Raw genomic sequence first — 20,882 nt, 5'->3', positions numbered from 1 at the left:
CAGTAGCTTCTACGTGCAAAAGAAAAATGTTTTATATATCGGTCTGTCTGTCTGACTGTCTGACTGTCAATCAATCAATCAATCAATCAATCAATCAATCAATCAAAGCCATGCCGTTAGAAAGGGTCTTGGTGATGTAACTTCCTGTTTGTCACGTGTTTTGCTTTTCCTTCCAGTGGGTAAATGATTCAGAATCATGGTTGCACATACACTGTGAGACACATGGATCAATTTTAAAGGCGGTCAACAATAAATTCAATAGATTTCAGCCTCAAATGACATGTATTACTTATACATATTATTACACATTATTACTTATTACATATTTTGATGCAACTCGTTGATATTAATTGATATTCTGGGCATGTCTCCTTCGAGAATGTCTTCTGTGACTAAATTAGGAACTTTCCTAGAGAAATGTTTCTCCTAATAGTTTTGGAAACACACTAATAATAACGAATTGGTTTATCCATGAACCCTATCTAAGTGCCCTAGATAGAGCGCAAGTGTGCAGGATGGACTGCAGTCTGGAACGCTGATGGGAAGGGGGCCGGAGGGAGGAGCAGGAGTTTGTGTATGGGGGGGATTCAGGTGCTCCAATCCACTCAGATCCGACACAGAGGAGGCGCAAGACGGCCAGAGAAGCTGAGAGCATTCGGACACACAGCCACTCCTGACCACACGGAACAAGACAACGAGGACAAGGAGCTCGGCTTTATTCTGTCTCACGTTTTGGACCGGTGCCTGTCTGTGATCTTCCCCAAAATCCACCTCCTCCACGGGGCAAAGTCTGACTGTTAAATCCGTGTACCCTTTTGACTCCTACTCTCATTTCTTTAGTCCTCGAAGCGTTCGAGATGTTTAAGCGGACTAAAAGCGAAGTTCTGGTGGACGAGGAGACATCTGAAGGAGAGGAGGACGCGCCCTGGCGTCGGGAACGCGCCGAGAAGGTGAGCTCGCGCGCCGAGCGCGATCAAACAAAAGACGCGCGTGCGCCGCCTTTCATTAATATAATAATGTGTGTATATATATTTTAATGTATTTTTTAAAACAAATAACATAGCGCTCCGACGTTTTTCCCCGTGTCTTTTTTATCTATTTTTTTTCCTGAACGCAAATATCTTATTTATTGTATTTCGAACGCGACTCGTTATGTTATGAAGCTTCACGCCATTTGTTCGGGCTGAAAAGTCATCGCGCGACGGTTCGAGGCTTAGGCTCGCGCAGATGTGGCCACGCCCCCTGAGCACCCCTGTCGGCGGTTCAGATGTGTAGTTCCTTCCAGCGCTACTTTTATTTCTATTGAGGAATAAAGGATGGTGAATGTAGTCGCACTCATGCAGGTGGAAAACATGTCTGCCATCGTTCACTGCAGGACACTTCTGGAAAATGTCCCTCAGCCTACTTCAGAGGATTACATTCTGTCCAGTTTAGACTTTTAGTGGATTACATCAGGCTGCCTGGAGCTCCATGTGTAAATAGACACACACACACACACACACACACACACACACACACACACACACACACACACACACACACACACAGATAGATAGATAGATAGATAGATAGATAGATAGACAGACAGACAGACAGACAGACAGACAGACAATAAGATGCAGTTCAGCATCTACAGAAGTGCAAACTATAGAAAAATTGTGCAGATAAATATGTACAACAAATAAAATAAATGCCATGGGCATTGAAAATATTGTATATGTATACAATATTAATAATATCTATATATCGTTTACAAAATAAAAACAAATATTAGAAAATCCACTGTAGAAGAAGGTGTGTCCAAACGTTTGACTGGTACAGTGTGTGTATATATACATGCATAAATATATGCACACAGTTCAAAAGTTTAGACACACCTTCTCCTACAGTCGTTTTTCTAATATTTGTTATTAATTTTCAACATCGATACTGAAGACATCCTGTAAGATTTTTATCATGCTCAAACAAAACTTAATTCTTGAAAAGGTTTTCCATGCGATCTACGATGTATTAACATCGTAAATATTCTATAGACACTGAACAGACAAAGGAATGTGTGTGAACCAGTGTGAGAACCATCTTAACACTAACACATCCCAACTATGACCGAATGTGTAGGAAAAACAATGTTTTAGGAATAATGTAGTTAACAAAAAATGTGTTAAATAACCCAGAATGATTTAGATTTTCGATTCTTTAAAGTAGTCAACTTTTGTTTGATGACAGCTTTGCTCAGTCAGCCTCATGAGAGTCACCTGGAATAGTTTTTCAACATCTTGAGTAGTTCTCAGAGAGATGTTGAGTGCTTGTTGGCTGCTTTTTCTCACTCTCTGGTCCACCTCATACCAAACTATTTCAACTGGATTTAGATCGGCTTATTGTGGAGGCCAGGTCATCAGGCGCAGCAATCACTCACCCTCCTACTTGCATAAATTGCTCTTACATCACCTAGAGGTGTTTTTGGGGTCATTGTCCTGCTGGAAAACAAATGATGGTCCAATGAAGTGTAAACCAGATTGGATGGCATGTTGCTGCAAAATGCTGTGGTAGCCTTGCTGGTTAATTGTACCGTCAATTTTAACTAAATCACCAACAGTGTCACCAACAAAGCAGCTCCAGACTATCACACCTTCTCATTGATGCTTCACAGTGGGAACCAGGAACCATATGTTGACCCTCTGTACTGTATGTCTACCAGAGACAGGCGCTTAGAACCAAAAATCTAAAATTTGTACTCATTAGACCAAAGAACAGTGTTTGACTGATCTAATGTCCATTTTATGTGTTTTTTAGCCCAAGCAAGTCTCTTCTGCTTGTTGTTCTTCTGAAGTAATTGTTTCTTTGCCACAATTCGACCATGAAGGCCTGATTTACACATTCTCCTCTGAACTGGATGTTGATATGTCTGCCACTTGAACTCAGAGAACCATTTATGTAAATTGAGGGCTGTTAATTCTAATAAACTTATCCTCTGCAGCAGAGGTAGTTCTTTCTATTATTTGTAACTAAACACTTTTAACACATTTAATACATAATTCTATACGCTTTTATAGTTTGAGATTATTTAATATTACGGTACAATGGTAAAAATTGGTATTGTATGAGGAAGTGGTATTGTATGAGGAAGTCAAGTGTGTCAGAGAAGTATGTAAGGGTGGTGCAGGACATGTATGAGGACAGTGTGAAAGCAGTGAAGTGTGCAGTAGGAACGATAGACTGGTTCAAGGTGGAGTTGGACTGCATCAAGGATCTGCTCTGAGCCCTTTCCTGTTTGCAGTGGTGATGACGGAAGAGGTCAGACAGGAGTCTCCCTGGTTTATGTTTGCGGATGATATTGTGATTTGTGGTGAGAGTAGTAAGCAGGTTGAGAAGAGCCGGGAGTGGAGGAGGTATGCGCTGGAGAGAAGGGGAATGAAAGTCAGTAGGAGTAAGTCAGAGTACATGTGTGTGAATGAGAGGGAGGGCAGTGGAGTGGTGCGGTTGCAGGGAGAAGCGGTGGAGAAGTTCAGGTACCTAGGGTCAACAGTGCAAAGTCATGGATAGTGTGTTAGAGAAGTGAAGAAAAGAGTACATGCAGGGTGGAGTGGGCGGAGAAGAGTGGCAGGAGTGATTTGTGTTAGAAGAGTATCTGCTCGCTCTGGAATGGGGCGTCTGCCAAATGCCGCAAATGTAAATGTAAATGCAAGAGTGAAAGGGAAAGTTTATAGAACTGTGGCGAGACCTGCGATGTTGTATAGAGACAGTGGCATCAACTAAAAAAAAAAGACAGGAGGTGGAGCTGGATGTAGCAGAGCTGAAGATGTTGAGGTTCTTGTTGGGAGTGACGAGGATGTACAGGATTATAAATAAGTTTATTAGAGAGACGGCGCATGTAGGACGTTTTGAAAACAAGGTGAGCGAGGTGAGATTGATATGGTTTGGACATGTGCAGAGGAGAGAAATATCGGTAGGAGGATGCTGAGGATGGAGCCACCAGAAAAGAGGAAGGCCAAGAAGGAGGTTTATGGATGTGGTGAGGGAAGACATGCATGTACAGGACAGAGGGGTATGGAGACGGATGATCCGCTGTGGCGACCCCTAATGGGAGAAGCCAAAAGAAGAAGAAGAATGGTAAAAATTATACAAAAATAAAGAAAAAACACTGGAGGAGAAGGTGTGTCCAAACTTTTACATTTCACTTTTTGGACTGGGATGTGAGGAGTCCCTGATGAGTTTGTGTGCTCTGTAGACATCTACTGTGGTGAAGGTGCTCACTGGCATGTAGTTGGGTGCCAGTGATGCTGTTTTGATTACCCTTTTGTAGGGCTCTCCATTCACACACCGAGGAGCTGTTATACCACACTGTTGGTTAAGATGCTTTTGTTGATGCAGCAGTAAAAGCTATTTAAAATCCCAGGAGACAGATAAACTTTCTTCAGCTCCTAAAGAAACATAGACGTTATTGCGCCTTCTTAACCAGAGTTGAAGTGTTCTCGTGCCAGGATAGATCCTCACAGATGCGGACTCTCAGGAACCTAAAGCTGGAGACCCGCTCTACTTCAGTTCTGTTGATGTAGAGAAGGAGAATCCTGCTGTTATATGTATGAAAGCAGAACCACTGAACAGTGATTCATTTACATTCATTTGCATTTTTTTTTCATTCCCTTCATTCTCCTGGCACTTTTATCTAACATACAAACAAAACAGGATATCGTACGCACAGTCACCATTACTTCCACATTACAGCTGGAAATGTTGGTTCAAAAAAAAGAACACTAATACTTTTATACAGTATATATATATATATATATATATATATATATATATATATATACTTTTATCTAAATTATATATGTGGGTGGCTAATTTATTGGTTGGTCCTAATGCTAGTTCAGAGACAAGTGAATTTTTCTTCTAGAAAACCTCAAAACAGTGAAGTAAATTAAATGTGATACATTTATTATTTTTTAATAAAAATTATAACTGATAAGGAAAATAACTTCCTACCTGGCAAATATATCAGATGAGTCAGCTACTTAGATTAAGCTTAGCTCACAACATGGGGAAGGGGGCACATACTATTGAGCAATAGATCAAAGCAGTGGATTGCCAATGACCTATTGCTTCTACACAACATTTTTAAACTATACAATATGAGCAAATGTGTTGCTCTGATAGGTCCCAACAAAGCTACAGTCACTTCACAACTTGTCAGCTAGCTGACTAGCTCTCATAAATTTTTACTTTCTGAGTAAAATGGGATTCTGATCTTTCTTCTTTTTTTATTATATTTTGAGTCAAAAGTTGTGTTTGTAAAGAATATGTCTGCTGAGGATGTTGCCTAGACGACTCTATTTAATGAAGATATGAAGCATTTATTTATTCATTAGTTTTTGCACTAAATATGAACGATATGAAGCATTTTTTCAGTAGTATTTGCATTAAATAATATGAAAGATATGAAAAATTACTTAACAAATACATGGTCTACCAGTTTGACTAGCTAAGCAAGTGTTTTGGCAGCTGGTCAGACCAAGCTGACCTCACAAAGGTGGTCAAATGACAAGTAGATCACGATTGCGAGTGACTTAGTGCTTTTACACAACAATTTTCTAAACAAGAAATTAATATAGAGTATAGATTTTTGGTGCATATGAAGCCATATCTATAATCACACTATAATTACATTTATTGCTTTTTTTATTTATTTACATGGCCGTCATGAACAGTGAAAAGTTTCCTTGCAATTTATGTTAAACATTAGTACTTTTTGAACATTGCTCGAACCAGACTGTTTAGTTGCATGGAACCACACGTTATTTAATGTGATTTGTTAAAGAAAAGCTTAAACTCATCTCAAACTGATAAAAAATCTTTTCTCAGTTATGACTTTACAGCATGGTTCAATGTGCTACTAGTAAGAAATGTAAATTGTGTTGAGACAGCAAAGACATCAAATTTTAGTGGTCTACAAAATGGCAGTCATGGAAACGCTAGTATGCAATCTGAGGCTTTGCAAGCTGATCTGTGTAAGAAGGTGGGGGACCTGGGCAGACTAAAGACAGAAAGATAAATGGCATTGTGGGTAGTGTATGATAACCCAGTATAACCCAAATAAAAATATCTGACAAACATTAAACTCTTTCTAAACGTTAATACGCAAGTCATTCAAGGTGGATTGTTCTGTTAATAACCACATTCTGAAATCCTGAACGATTCAATTCTGAAATCTTTAAATAAATCTAGACACAGACTGGACACAGCTTAAGCTCTTTTGCGAGTTTTAGCGATTCTTTAGTTTCATCTCAGCACTATAAGGCACACAGGAAACAGTGAGGTTTGAGAGCAAAGTGCCGTGTACTCCACACTTTCCCTTTGTTTCAAGTGTGTTTAGAAATCTCCCACTTTCACACACTTGGTTTTGGAGTCGATTTTTATGACCATTAGGAAGGCGAGCCCCCGCAGTCCTCAGGTTCACCCCGGTTTAGGCAGCCTGGTGTACATCCTTGTTGTTCCCAGCATGCCCTGCTCTGTAAACATCTTCGTGACACAGCTGTGACAGAGAGCAGACTGCAGCTCCCATGTCCACATCTAGAAGAAAGACAGAGAGTCACATGAGCGGTTTCATTTCATAACCTATTAAGTTACATAATGCTGTAAGATTACTATTCCTGCTGCTCTCTTTCTTTTTTCTTTTTTTTTTTAAGCAATCAAAGCGCACTTTACTGAAATCTGAGCCTGAAGCTATGAGATAATTTTCTACAATGTCCTGCATGTTATCCTCAGTGCAAAATGATGTACACTTCCTTTTTTCATTTGGTGAGGGAAAAAGCAGTATTTGAAGGTTACTTCCTCATCTTTGTCTACAACTTTGTGACTAGGAAAGAAATAGTAAGTGTTTGATAAGCAAATGATGGAGGAAGTTCTGCTCAAACACTGGAACAGGGACTTAACAGTGACTTAACTAAATATATAGGGGCTCTTGCCAACGGGTCACATGGTCATCAAAGTATCTCCAGACATCATTTGGCTTCTGATATGAGTGTAATAAGATATCAAATATTAATCACATATGCTAAAGATACAGTGGGTCGTGTTTTCTTTTCAGGAGTCAAGTGGATGATGCTGAAGACTTAAAGTAATGTATAAAATCATTATAAAAAAATTCACAGTGGATCTATAACATCAACAAGGGCAGCCATTAAGAGGAGACTATAAAGAGTGTAATAAACCATCCGTTGTGTGCTTTTGGGGGAAGATGATGATTCATTCAGCACTGTAATAGAAAGTGCACCCCTCTATCCTGGACACGATCTACCCTGTACCTCATCTGGACCAGAGCTAGAGTTTCATATTCCATTTCACAGAAAGAGAAAAAGATCCTCTTCATATGATTTCCTTCATCCCTGAATAGAATTAGTTTGTCTTCAGGGCTAAGAAGGTTTAACTGCTTAGCCGTAGTATGCACGCTGAAATCCCGAGGTCAGCATCAGAGGACGGCGGAATGTTCCACTCGAGTCTGAGATCATGTCAGTCGTACGACGTTTGGATATTAGGTTAGGTTTGACATCGAGAGTGGAATGATCACGCGAGTCGCTCTCATGCTCTCTAACTCGCAGGAAGGCTGGGAAAATCCCCGATCCTGCTCTCAGTCCGTCACCACCGTGACCAGGCAGAACAGAGTTCAGAGGGCAAAACGTAAAATATTTGAAGTATCTCATAGTTTTTAAACCAGCTTCTGCTGCAAATGAAGTAAAAAAAAAAAAGGTTCGTAGATTTTTCTCCCTTTTTTCTCACACTTTCTGTCCACAAACTATAAAAGGATTGCATTTATTGGTTTTATCAGTATCTTATTATTTACTCATGTAGGTGAAGTAAGGAAGCCTTAGGGTGCAGTCAACATCCCAATTCATCCAAAGAGGGATTTATAGGGTTGAAATCAGAGGTCTAAAGCAGGTCACTCAAGATCTTCCAATCCAACTCATGTAAAGCATATCTTCATGGAGCTGGGTTTGTGCACAGGTGCATTGCTATACTGGAACAGGATTGGGTCTGTTCGCTCAGTTAAAAGAAAAATGGAAATCTCTGGGTGCAAGACATTCTATAGAAATGCTCAGTGATTATGACGGTCTGATCAGAAGGTCGTGAGTTTAAACCCCAGCACTGAGCAAGACCATTAACCCTCAGCTGGTTTCTTGTACAAAAAAGAAAGTGTTAGTTCATGTAATCTAGTTCCTGTTCTAACTTTATCCAAAAAACAGCCTATACAATTGTCAGATGACAGATTTCTTTTGTTCATATAGTGTATATGTATGATGCAATAGAAATTTATATTGTGGTGCGTTCTTCATTTTCCTTTTGTCTTATCATCAAAAAGACAGCGGAAAATTGAGTGATTGTTTACTTCTGCTATAATGTAAGTAATGACCAGAACCAACTTGTTTTTGCAGATGCTGCACAAAATGACAATTATGGTAATGTAAAATGCCATAACTGAAATTCTTTCTACATATGACAAGTATTAACATGTTAGCTAAGATCTAGATAGCCAGCTAGCTTCTAACGCTACATACATACTGTATAATTTAGTTCCTGGCATAAACATCTTGCGCACTCTACCAATTCCAATTTTATTTGTATCGCTCTTTTAACAATGAAAATAGTCCCAAAGGTACTTTACAGAACTAAAGTACACATATGCTCAATATTTCAATTCATAGTTATTTGAGCAGTGCTTCAAACAACGGACTTTGTCCCAAAGCAGCTTTACAGAACTAACTAGACAACAAATATACATTTTACATATTTATAAATGAGCCCAGATAAGAGATGGTATGAAGAAGAAATCCTAATAGGAACTCAGGATTCTTGAGAGGAACCAGATTTAAAAGGGAACCGACCCTCATATGGGTGACACCTAATGTCCATTAATTAGCGTTCCATCATTGTTGAGGTTATCACCTGTTTACTGATTGAGAGGTGTGTTTAAAACTCAAGCCTCAAGCTTTTGTAGCAAACTATTTGTATTATTTACAGTCCAAATCCATCTTCATGGCTTTTGAGTTTAACTCTAAACTCTAAACTACCATGGAATGGAATTTGTTGTGGGGGGGGGGGGATAGCTAATATGCATTACAAATAAATGAAAGTCTGATGTTCCATGTCGTTTAGGGTAAATGGAAAACAAGTGTCACTGAGTTTGTTAATAAGTGAAACGCTTTAATAATTGGATTTTTTTCTGGAAATAGGAAACTGCTGTAGTATAAGTAGAAGAAAATGCTTTGTGATACAGCGTTATTAGAAAATCGCAAATTCGCACCCATTTTCTTGTTCTCTAGAGATATCCTTTGCTAAAAAAAACAGGCCATAATATATATATTTGATCCAAAATTAAGCAGCATCTACTAGTACACACCCCATGGAGACACTGTTGGCTTCTTACCTCTGTTTTTTCAAGCTTTTGTGACACAAGGATAATAAATTTAACCAGACCCTTAGCAAGAGTTAGCGTTATTGATCCAGTATTCAGAGGTCACTTTGAAGATGGTTTATACCAGCTTTAGTGGGTCATTGCTAATGGAGTCTTGTTGTATTGGTTTCTTCTGCAGTCTGGGCTGGAGAAATAACCCATCTGTTCACTGAAATGCTTTAGTGAAGTCCATGCACGTCGATGTCTCCCTCCTTTACAACTCTCTGTTTATGTTACTCGACTAAAAATATTTCACCCCATTAGCAGTTTGCATGTGCGTTTCCTTATTGTGTTATTCACCGGCTTCTGCTTTTCAGGATAAAGAATCCGAAGCAACAGAGGAAGTACTGGGCCCCTCAACCAAGGTAATGCAAACACAAACACACACAGGCTCATGCACACACTACTGAAACACCAGACGCGTATACAATAGGTTTTGTCCCGAAATAGTATAAGTCTCAGCGGGTTACAAAAACGTTTGTTCACAAACAACGTTTTAAAGGAATTGTTTTTTTTTTTTACCTTTCCCCCAGATGGATTTAGGTTGGAATGTGGCATCTGACATCAGCTACTAAGTATATTTCACCCAGAATGCTTTTTAAAACTCCACACCCCAATGTTTATGAATCTGACGCCATTAAAGAAATCACTATTTTTTGTTTGTGTTTGTGGTATAAAAGTAACACAAATCCTGCTGCAGTTAAGCCAGTAATGATAAGCTACACTACAGCTACAGGAAGTCATGCTGTGTGTTCAATCACACCAACACCTCAACATCGGGTTGATAAAATAACGCAGTACAACTATATACTCTTTATTTATTTATTGTAGGGCTGCAACTAACGATTGTTTTGATAATCGATTAATCGGACGATTATTTTATTTTTTGTTTAATCTGTTGAACAATTTAATTCGATGTATTGCTTATTCGACCTATATAAAACCCTAATTCAGGGTATTTATGTATAAAAGTGTACCGTAATTTCCGGACTATAAAGCGCACCCATATATAAGCCCACTAAATTTGACAAAGATTTATATTTTAAACATAAATAAGCCGTACCTGTCTATAAGCCACAGGTGTCTACACTGAAACTAATGAACTTTACACAGGCTTTAACGACAGTGTCTGTTACACAGGTGAAATATGTTGTGGCTCCTTTAAGAGCAAAGCTGCATTTTGAGAATAGCCTGCCGCATTTTTCCGGTATTACTGCATGTGTGCAAGACCGAGGAATATGGCCTTATTATTTTCTGATGCTCATTTCTAAGTTTCTTTGACTAACCCATAACACTGTTGCCAAGAAAAATAAAAAAGCACGAGTTTTGGAAACCTGTCTGTACTTATATGATTTCTGTTGCAACTGGAGTTAGCGAGCTCTCCCTTCACCCAGACTCAACGCGTTACAACGGCTTGTATCTAAACAGTAGCCGACCAAGAAAGTCATTGTTCACTGTCTTCCTCCTTCCTTTCAAAAATATTTCTCTCGGGAGTTTATCTTTTGCCATCGTCGTGAGTTTAAAAAAATAATTTTTTTTCTGATGCCGTGCAGCTCAGAACACAGGTGAGGTGTGGTTTTTTTTATTTTTTTTATTTCCGTTCGGAAATTTAATTGGTCTAATGTTATGGGACTCAGTTTTTGGCTTGAAGTTTGTGAAATCGGGAAAAACCCAGGAAAAATTCATAAATAAGCCGCTTTAAGCCGCGGGGTTCAAAACGTCGGTATAGTCCGAAAAATACGGTACTTAAAAAATGCAAAAGATACATATTGAGTTTAAATATCTTTAATTTAGATATTTTAAAGCTTATAGTGGCAGCTTGTTGTGGAGTGCATGAGGAATTTCTCCTTTGAACAAGATTTATAGATGGGGTTTCAAATGGGGTAGACTTCCATGACTCGTTGTTCCTACATTACCTTCAGTAAAAGCCTAGACTCGGACACAGATTCTCCCCGAAGCGTTTAAAGCTTATTGCCCACTTTTCTGGCAGTGATTTTCAGTCAGTTATCTGATTGGCTGTACACATTTCCGTGTGTTTATACGTGGATTTAGACCTAAATCAAACGTGACTTATAAGCAAAATGTCACTGGATGAAAAGTATAGAGCCACTAGAATTCCCCTAGGCATAGATAATGGATCTCTGGCACAGCATTGCAGCATCGTTCCTCTGAAAGATTTTCCTTCAGTCATTGAGATCTTGTGTGTGTGTGTGTGTGTGAAGGCCACAGTAGATGATTCACAATCTGGGGTGGGGGCGGGGGTCATCCTGCGCTAGGCCGCAATGATAATAATACCAAACAGCGCCGATAATAACCATAATAGACTAACAAACTAACAAATAAATGCTCCTTAGCAAACCAGGACTACTGATTTCTTTGCTTTTTAAGGTAATCTGCTTGTTGAATTTTTTTATTGTCTGTTAGTAGAATGTAATAGAGCATGCCAACTGACTCCAGGAAAGTCTGTGGTTAGTTGAAACATTTAGGATAATAAACATACCAGGAATAGTACGAAACAAATTTCTGTGAATATTTAGATGGACACATTGCCTAACCTGAGCAAAACACTGCTCTTTCCTAAGCCAGGAATATCACTCATGGCAATGTCTGATATGAATACACACTTAATGTACATCTGGAGGTAAAAAAAAAAACCCGGAGTGTGGAATATTTTTACTTCTGGGTTAATAATTTCAGATGCCTGTGGCTCATCTTCTAGGTAGTTTGGCCTCGTTTTACGAAAGAGGATGTTTGTGTGTACTTGACTTGTGCATGCATGTGTGTGTGTGTGTGTGTGTGTGTGTGTGTGTGTGTATAAATGAGTAAGTGTGTCCGCTGTAATCTACAGGACGCATTCTTTCACAGCCTGGACCAAAGCAAAACAGTTCTGAGAATAGCAACAGGCATGTGTTGTGTCTGCTTTCAAACTACAGGTTCTCAGAAAAGCCATAGCATAGGGCAATGGAAGAAAACAGAAATAACTGATCAGAGTCGCAGTAATTCTAATGATTTTGGACTAACAGTGGAGTCTTTATAAAAAATAAATAAATAGATAACCGTGTTTTATTTCACATTCTGTTTTCTTTTTGAAAAAAAGTCCTAATTATGGAAACTAGAGTTGAGTCGTGCTGTTTAATCATCCGTGAAGACAGATAAATGTACATAAAAAAAATTACTCTATTAGATTAGTCCTTTGTGAATATCACATCAGCTCTAACACACTTCTTCTGGTGCAGTGGATTGCGGTCACATGATTCCTAAGGCACTTTTATATGATCTCGCTAAGTCTGTGTACGTTGCTTTTACATTTTTTTAATTTCATATTCAAACGAAATTTACTAATCAAAATCTAACAATATCAAACTGCCTGAATTGCACAATATTTGCAATCGAACATCCCAAACCTAACCTGGAGGTCAAAGGGTAATTTGTTCAAAGGGAAGAGTCTTTTTTTGGGAAGAAATGTTAACTCTGAAGCCATTTGCACAAATGATATATAAAATGATGCAAACTAGAGCAACATTCTCAGAGATTGCAGACAATGTAGTCAGGGGTTCAAGCCTCGAAATCACCAAGCGGCCATTTTTGGGGCCTCTGAGCGAGGCCCTTCACCCTCTGTGCTCCCGGGGTGCTGTATCATGGCTGATCTTGCGCTCTAAACCCAGCTTCCTGATATCGATATACGGAAATAAGCGTTCTTTTGAAAAACAAGTAGTGATATATATTAGAAGTATGCACAAAGTTATTTAATATCCAGGTTGGTTGTTCAAGTCCCACAAACCCAAATCACTCAAAGTCAAATAATAAGACTGTAAATGAGGTGTATTGTAAATAAATTACTGTTTAACCAAAAAGCTATTTTAAACCTAAGTTTATTTTCATTTGAATTTCATTTATAAAACGCAGGCCTCACTAGTTTACTTTTTTTATGATCTCTGAATTATTAATGGCATAAAAATCACTAAAGTGATTTTCCTTTGGTTAGACAAACCTTCGGTTAATACACGTTTGGAGAAACCGAGTCGGGGAAACTTTTACTATCAGCGTTCTGTGATTGGAGAACGCTGTGGACGCAAAAACACAGGAACTGTCTTGTTGAAATCTGAACATGAAATCATGTCAGTAAATTTCTACATTTTAATTGGCTTATACAATTAGTTGGATGTATGAAAACTTTCTTTTTTTTATTTAATGAAAGCATAAATGATGCATTCGAAAGAAAACCCCCGATTGAACACCAAAATAGTTACAAATGTAACTTAACTTAAAAATTCAGCACAAGTTCAGAAGAGAACATGACGTTCGTATTGAATGTAGCTATGCAAAGTAAATCAGGATTATTAATTTTATTGGTAGCACAGTGGGTAAGAGATTGAACTGATGGGAACATTCCCAATGAGTTCTGCCAAACTACAACTGCTGGGCCATCGATCATGATCCTTAACCCTCAGCTGTATGTAATTATACAGTTGGCTGACACACAGTGAGCCTTGTTGATCAGTATTTTAGAAAAGGTGTGTGTGTGTGTGTGTGTGTGTGTGTGTGTGTGTGTGTGTGTGTGTGTGTGTGAGTGACTAGACTAAACTAAACCAACCATGCTTCCACTGGATTTAAGATGATTTGTGGAAATCCTAATTTTCGATATACTTGCGTTTGTGTGTCGATCACTATCTGATTAGCTAATAATAATTGTTAAATGTGCAGTAACTTGTATAATCATCACTGCAGTCTTTTAAATTTTACTGTGAACAACAGCAACCCAACAATTTGAAAGGGGACCAATAAAGTACTCGGATTCTGGTAAAGTCCAGTAAAGTGCGCAGCATGTTCAGACATGCTCATTTACATTTAGCCACGCCCCCAAAACTCTTTCAAACGTTAGCACAAAATCAGCAGAAAGGCTAATCTTGTGTAACAGCTGAAAGACGGGAGTTAATAATCTTTTGAGTCACGTCTTTGAAAATAAAACGATTTACTAATACTCCCCCCTCAACCTCTTCATCAGTAAACCAGAGCATTATTTGTTAAACCGCCAGATGAGACCACGTGGTGGGCGCTACACATGAAGTTTCCAGGTCACAGAGTCCACACAGAAGCATTGGATTTGATTCCATGTAGCATTTCTAGGGTGGAAAATGCTCTTTGAAGTCTTTAAATCCTCTTCTACACAAATGCACCCCAACCCCTTGATGAAATCAGGAGGGTGAGCGAGGAAAATGGGCCAAAGGTTTTTCACCCTAATAAGCTGCAAAGCCGTCCTGGTATTTAAAATCCTGAGATTCTAACAAACTTAAGCCGGAGGGCGTCTGCAGGAATGCGTTTTCTGGCCAAATACCCCTCACACACAGACTGTATAAGAGTCTTTCAGGTTATAGATAATGAATTGACAATAAGAGAGGTGACTGAGGGCCAGTAAAGCTAAAAAAACTTTTATTTTTTCTTAATTGCAGTTAAATAATAAAAGTATTAATGATGCATTTTATTAGTTTAAAGTAATATTTCACTACGAGTAACAGCAAATCAAGATACACTACATGAACACCAGGACATTAAGTTCATATTTGAGATATATATATATATATATATAGATAGATATATATATATATATAGATATATATATATATAGATAGATAGATAGATAGATAGATATATATATATATATATATATATATATATATATATATATATATATATATATATATATATATATATATATATATATATAGAGAGAGAGAGAGAGAGAGAGAGAGAGAGAGAGAGAGAGAGAGAGAGAGAGAGAGAGAGAGATTTTGCCTGATGTTGATCGCCATCATTTCCCACAGGACTCCAAGATCAAGAAGGTGAAACCCAAGAAGGACAAAGGAGACAAGAAGCTGTTTCCTTCACAAGATGACGAGCACTTCCTGCTCACAGGAGTTACAGTCTCTCACAGAAAAGGGTAAGCCTGTTCAATATTGCTCTTTCTAATAGCAAAATAAGTGATTGAAGTAACTCAAAAAAAGGACCTCACAGGTTTCTCAGCCTTCCGATCGCCAGACTGCGATCAGTAGGAGTGTATTTGAAGCGTGGCTGAATCTACATGTAGACAGGGAAAGTGTGGAGTGAATAACACCCTCAGGCATTAACCACACATCTCACTCATGCACTACACATGGAAACCCCACCCTTAGTCTTACACCGTGTGCTTCCTTCCAAAACTGGGGAAACTATTTGTGCCTTAAACAGTAGCTTCCTGTCTACAGTGGAGCAGCAGGCAATAAATCATCATACCTGTCCTTAGATCACAATAAAAATGCCAGGCACATCTGGTGTAGAACAATCGTAATCATTCTATCGTATGGATATGGAATTTGGGGGTTGAGTGCTTTCCATGTTCCTGGACAGAAAATACACCCCTGGAAAAAGGGACGGAAAATCTTTATTTACTCCCAAATGAGTTTTTAGTCTTAGTCTGTGACCTAATGAACCAGGGCTATGGACAAAAGTTTGTGGACTTAGGATTCGTTTGTGCTTTTTGAACATCCCATTCCACATTCAGTCCCCATTTGCTGTTATAAAATCCTCCATTCTGGGAACGTGTTCCACTAGAGTTTTCTAGATTGTTGCTACAATTGTTCCAGTTCATCCCGAAGCTCTATGGCAGGCCATTCATGATCTTAGTGTTTCAGGAAGAGTCAGGTCTTCACCCGTCTCTTGGTAACAGCCAGTGACTCTGCTATACAGACATCTAAGGGGAAGTTCTTTTCACCACCTTGGTGCCAGAACAGAAAAAAGCCTTGAAGTATACTGAGAGAACGTGGGACCAGTCGAGCAAGCAGTGCTAGACGATCTCAGGCAGCGTGGTGCAGAAGTGGAGGGTCCCAGGGTATTCGGGTTTGTATTCAGACAGTCCTGAAGTTATTTGAGTAGACGTGCTGATTTGTCCATTTTCAACATATTTTATTTGATCTAGTGCAAATATTCAAAGAAATCTACTCTCGTGCTTTTTAACATTTAAAAAAAAGGAGGTACCGGCGATCCTGTCATCTTGTTCTTCTTTCCGGACCTGCTTGGTGTAGCGCAGGGCTCACTGCTGGGCCCTTGAGCAGGAACTTTAACCCTCAACTGCTCAGTTGTAAGAATGAGATAATTGTAGGTCGCTCTGTATAAGGGCATCCGCCTAATTCCATAAATGTCAATGATTCATCCTACCTTTGGATAGAGTTCTCTTCGTGGACCACATGCTGCAGTGGAGGATTGTTCATATGCACAGCCTAAAGATCCATGAAGTTTCTGTGCAGAGTTAAACTTGAGAACCATGAAGATCGATTTGGACTGTAAGTAATCGAAAGTTCGCTACAATGGCTTGGGGCTACAATTGCCATAAAGGGTTTTGCATTTAAGGACCCATCAGTAAACAGTTGATATCCTCAATAATGATAAAAATCATTATGAATGGACATTTTGTGCCATTTAGATGAGGATGGGTTTGCTTCTGAGTCTGGTTCCTCTTAAGGAATCTTCATCATACCATCACAGGGAGTTTTTCCTTGCCACCCTCACCACTGCGTCACTCATTAGGGATAAACTTCTGAAGACTTAGAGGGACAATATTTTTTGTTAAAAGTGCGATACAAATAAAATCGAATCGACAAAATGTGCATGTGATGTACATACAATTTATTCTATAATCATTGCAGTTTAATTTATAATAAATTCCTCCCCCTCAGGGCTGCTAAGAAGAATCTGGAAGAGGAAAAGGAGAAGGAAAAGGAGAAGGAGAAGGGTAAAGCGCACTCCGAGAAAGACCGCGTCCACTGCCTTTGGGACAGCATCACCATGACCATGCGTCAGATCACACCGAACCGGAAGATGGACCGGATGGAGGGATGGGAGCCGCCGCAGTTGGGTGAAGAAGCAGAGGGGAGAAGAAGTGATGGAGAGGGAAAGAAGATTGACTCGTCTCCGCTCTCTACCGGGCTCTCGCTCTCTCTGCCCGGCTCGCTGACCCTGCCGTCCTGGACGGGCATCGGCTCAGAGGAAGACTCTTCCCGCTACGCCAGTCTGAGCGAACCCCAAGCCACAGGACCCTCGCAGTGGGCCGCTCGCGCTCGAGACAAACTGGCGGCAGTCCGACGCCGTAGCCCCGGCAGCCAATCAGAGAGTGTGTGGGAGGGGCTTAAGTGAGAACTCTATCCTCATAGACCTCATATGACTCCGGACAACCAAGCGCATGGAAATGATCGGATAGCATGCTCAAGCGCAAAAGAAAAATAACAACACGGGGAGCGGGTGACTAATATGAGGAGACGCCTCTTTAGAGTGTACTTGACGACTTGGTGGTCTTTGTGAAGGTTTAAAGCCGCACAGGACTCTCATCCGTGAAGATCCTGCCACTTTTTAATTTAGAAATGGCTCTTTTTTTTTGTTGTTAAACCTAAAACGCTATGATTTAATCACACTGAGCTTATGGACAGACCTCACCGTATGTGCTGCCTTTTTGACCAGTGGTGCAGGACTGTGATGCTTGTTATCGTTAGACCAAATCGTTTCATATTTAATCGTAATAATGAATTGCAATCAGCCTTAAGTCCTTTAATCATTTGACCAATTGCTCGGGCGCGTCACTCGTCTGAAGTTTGTCTGCACTGCTCAAAGCTACAGGCTTGGGGCCATGTAAGAGACTACTGTGCCTTATAAGCTTTCAACGATTATTACAAGGATTGATGCTGGTGGGGAAAAAAAAAAAAAGCAAGAAAGTGACTGGAATCATTTAGACAATGCCTTATACCACCTGACTGTGAACACCACACAGTGCTGTACCTTCACCCACGCTTTACATTTTCAGTTAGCCATCACAGGACACTCATTCGAAACAGTTCATTCTGTGGGTACAATCTCACAACTTGAGCCGTTCTGAGCATTCGATACAAGGCTGTGCAGATGCAGACCTGCCCATCTTTTAGTGTCACAACTTATTATAACACCACCATTTTTGGACGCTCTGCACTAGAAGCTCCACCCCCGACCCTTTTCCCGGCGTTACATTAGTCAGCTCATGCCACTGCGTTAGTTTCAACGTCAAAATTTTATTATCGACGTCAAATCCGATCCAAAGTTGTGCGACACTGATAATATCAATCTAAATTTTTTCTGACATTTTAATGCTTATGATAATCAGACAGGCGCAGACGCATTCAGTCAAGTCCTCGCGGCTATAGAAACCAGAGTGTGCACATATTAAGGGTTTTTAATTAATCACCAGGTGCTTGTTAATACATAACATTTCATATAATGCACTATATGGACATCTGACCAATAATCCCATTCCATATTCAGTCCCCATTTGCTGTTAGAAAAACCTTCACGCTTCAGGGAAGATGTTTCACTAGATTTTGGAGTGTGCTGGTAGAGATTTGTGTGAGATTTAGCCACAAGGGTGTTAGTTGGGTACTGATGTGGGTGATGTGAGGAGGCCTGGTATGCGGTTTTAATTTATTCCCAAAGTGTTCAATAGGGTTGAAGCTTTATTGCAGATCTTCCACTCCATCCCATTTAAAGCATATCTGCATAGAGCTGGCTTTGTGCACAGGGGCATTGTCATGCTGGAACAGGTTTGGGTCTCATAGTTCAGGCAAATCGGAAAGTTTAATGCTATTGCGTCCAAAGACATCCAATACAATTGTGTGCCTCGACTTTTGTGGTAACAGTTTGGAGATAGTAAGTTTGCATGTAAACATGTTTACCTGATGATTACCATAAAACCCTGCATCAACCCACAGTCCAGTTTCTTAGACAGTTTCTTAGTCCTCTCCAGGGCTGGCAGGTCTGCAGATAATTCTCTGCCTTGAAGGCATTTCATAGAACGTTATTGCAAAGTACATTTTTGTCACTGCCTTAAAGCTCTACTACTGTTATACATTTATTCCCGTCCTCCTTCTGATCCTTAAAAAAGAGTGAAACCACTGAACTGCTACTGATTCTGAATTTCCTGCTTCGTCTTATAATTACTGAAGGAGTTCGAGAAAAAATACTCCAAAATGTCATCGAGCAGCCAAACTCGCTCGCTTGCCTGCGATGAGTCGTGAAATGTCAGGCCAAATCGTGATCGATTCGCTACTGTACTTTCAGGATTCAGGCCTCAATACACTGTAGCACACATCAGGGATTCTCAGTGCTTCCACAGATCTCTTTCGAACGCAGTTTCCTCTTTCGAGGTCAATGCTGATTTTTTGCTAAACAATCTTTTTTTTTTGCTAATTGGTCACGATCAGATTTTATTTGGTTATACCGGAGCATTCATGGTGATGCTCTTCGTTAACCGGTCCAAATCTGCCGAGCTTTTGAACTGAAATTGAACAATCACGCTTGCCAAATTCTACTGCTGTTAACAGTGCACTAGTGCATAGGGTCTTTTTTTTTTTTTTTTTTGAGTATTCTCTTAAATTATATAAGGATTTTATGGATATGATTTGATTTTTTTTTTTTCCTGTTTGCTGTTTTTGTTTGAAAATTTTGTTGTATCATTAGGTTTTATGAACAGATTTTTGATTCTGAATAAAGCATCTTCTGACACTCATGGTTATTGGGATTTAATGGAACGTGCATTGAAACTAACAGGACTGATGAATGTAATGCATCTAACACAAAACGCTTTTTCAGTGGTTAAGGCTCTGGGTTACTGACTAGAACGTTGGGAGTTTCAAGACCTAGTCACCAAGCTTAACCCTCTGTGCTCCCAGTGCGCTGTATCATGGCTGACCCCAACGTCCTAACATTGCTGGGATATGCGAAGATAGATTATCACTGTTCTGTAATGTACATGTTACAAGTTAAAAGCCCCCTTTTCATATGAAGCTGGTGAGAAGTGACTTCAAACTGCATTTATTAGTGTTTGGCTTTCATCACTGTGTTATAGAATTTGGTGTTTTATTACTGATTCAATGATCTGAGTATCAAAAAGATTTTACTTGTTTTAGTCATAACCAGAGGTCGAAAGATAGTGGATTATACCAATACAGATAGGTAGGTTGGATCGTACTTGCCGATAACAGATTAATCAACCCATAGTTTTTAAAATGGAAACTGAATAAAAAACAAACAGACTCCTTGTAAAATATAAAGAATAAAAAGCAGTACTGAATCATGAAAATGTGCCAAATTAAAAAAAAATAATAATACATTATTTAAAAAAAAATACATGGAATATAGCACTTCATGCAGCATGTATTAAAAATTAATAGCCAGTGATTCGCCTCTAGAGGCCGCTCTCTTACTGTATAATGACAGCAACGGACGCAAGCCGGAAAAACTATCGTTTTTTATACCATCCAGGCATGGATAGTTACAGCAATCAACCATCGTTGCCGATTAATCCTCGACCTCTAATCATAATCAGTCGTACGGTTCGGAACAACATGGCAGTCAGCGGCTCGGGAGCCAAATGATTTGATAC

At 39.5% G+C, this 20,882-nt stretch overlaps 1 protein-coding gene across 1 annotated transcript; it reads left to right on the top strand.

Annotated features, from left to right (window-relative positions):
- The first annotated feature begins 568 nt into the window (after nt 1–568).
- On the top strand, nt 569–18,887 carry si:ch211-225h24.2 (uncharacterized protein LOC564539 homolog). The gene is made up of 4 exons (XM_046869807.1): nt 569–950; nt 9,766–9,813; nt 15,271–15,386; nt 17,158–18,887. Exons 1-4 carry the CDS (start codon nt 858–860, stop codon nt 17,612–17,614), a joined length of 714 nt encoding a protein of 237 aa, XP_046725763.1. The 5' UTR covers nt 569–857; the 3' UTR covers nt 17,615–18,887.
- The last annotated feature ends 1,995 nt before the right edge of the window (nt 18,888–20,882 follow it).

This window comes from Silurus meridionalis, chromosome 16 (assembly GCF_014805685.1).
Source record: "Silurus meridionalis isolate SWU-2019-XX chromosome 16, ASM1480568v1, whole genome shotgun sequence".
In the NCBI taxonomy this organism is placed as follows: domain Eukaryota; kingdom Metazoa; phylum Chordata; class Actinopteri; order Siluriformes; family Siluridae; genus Silurus; species Silurus meridionalis.
The sequence above is the reverse complement of the archived record's forward strand: the minus strand, read 5'-3'. Positions and strand labels throughout refer to the sequence as shown.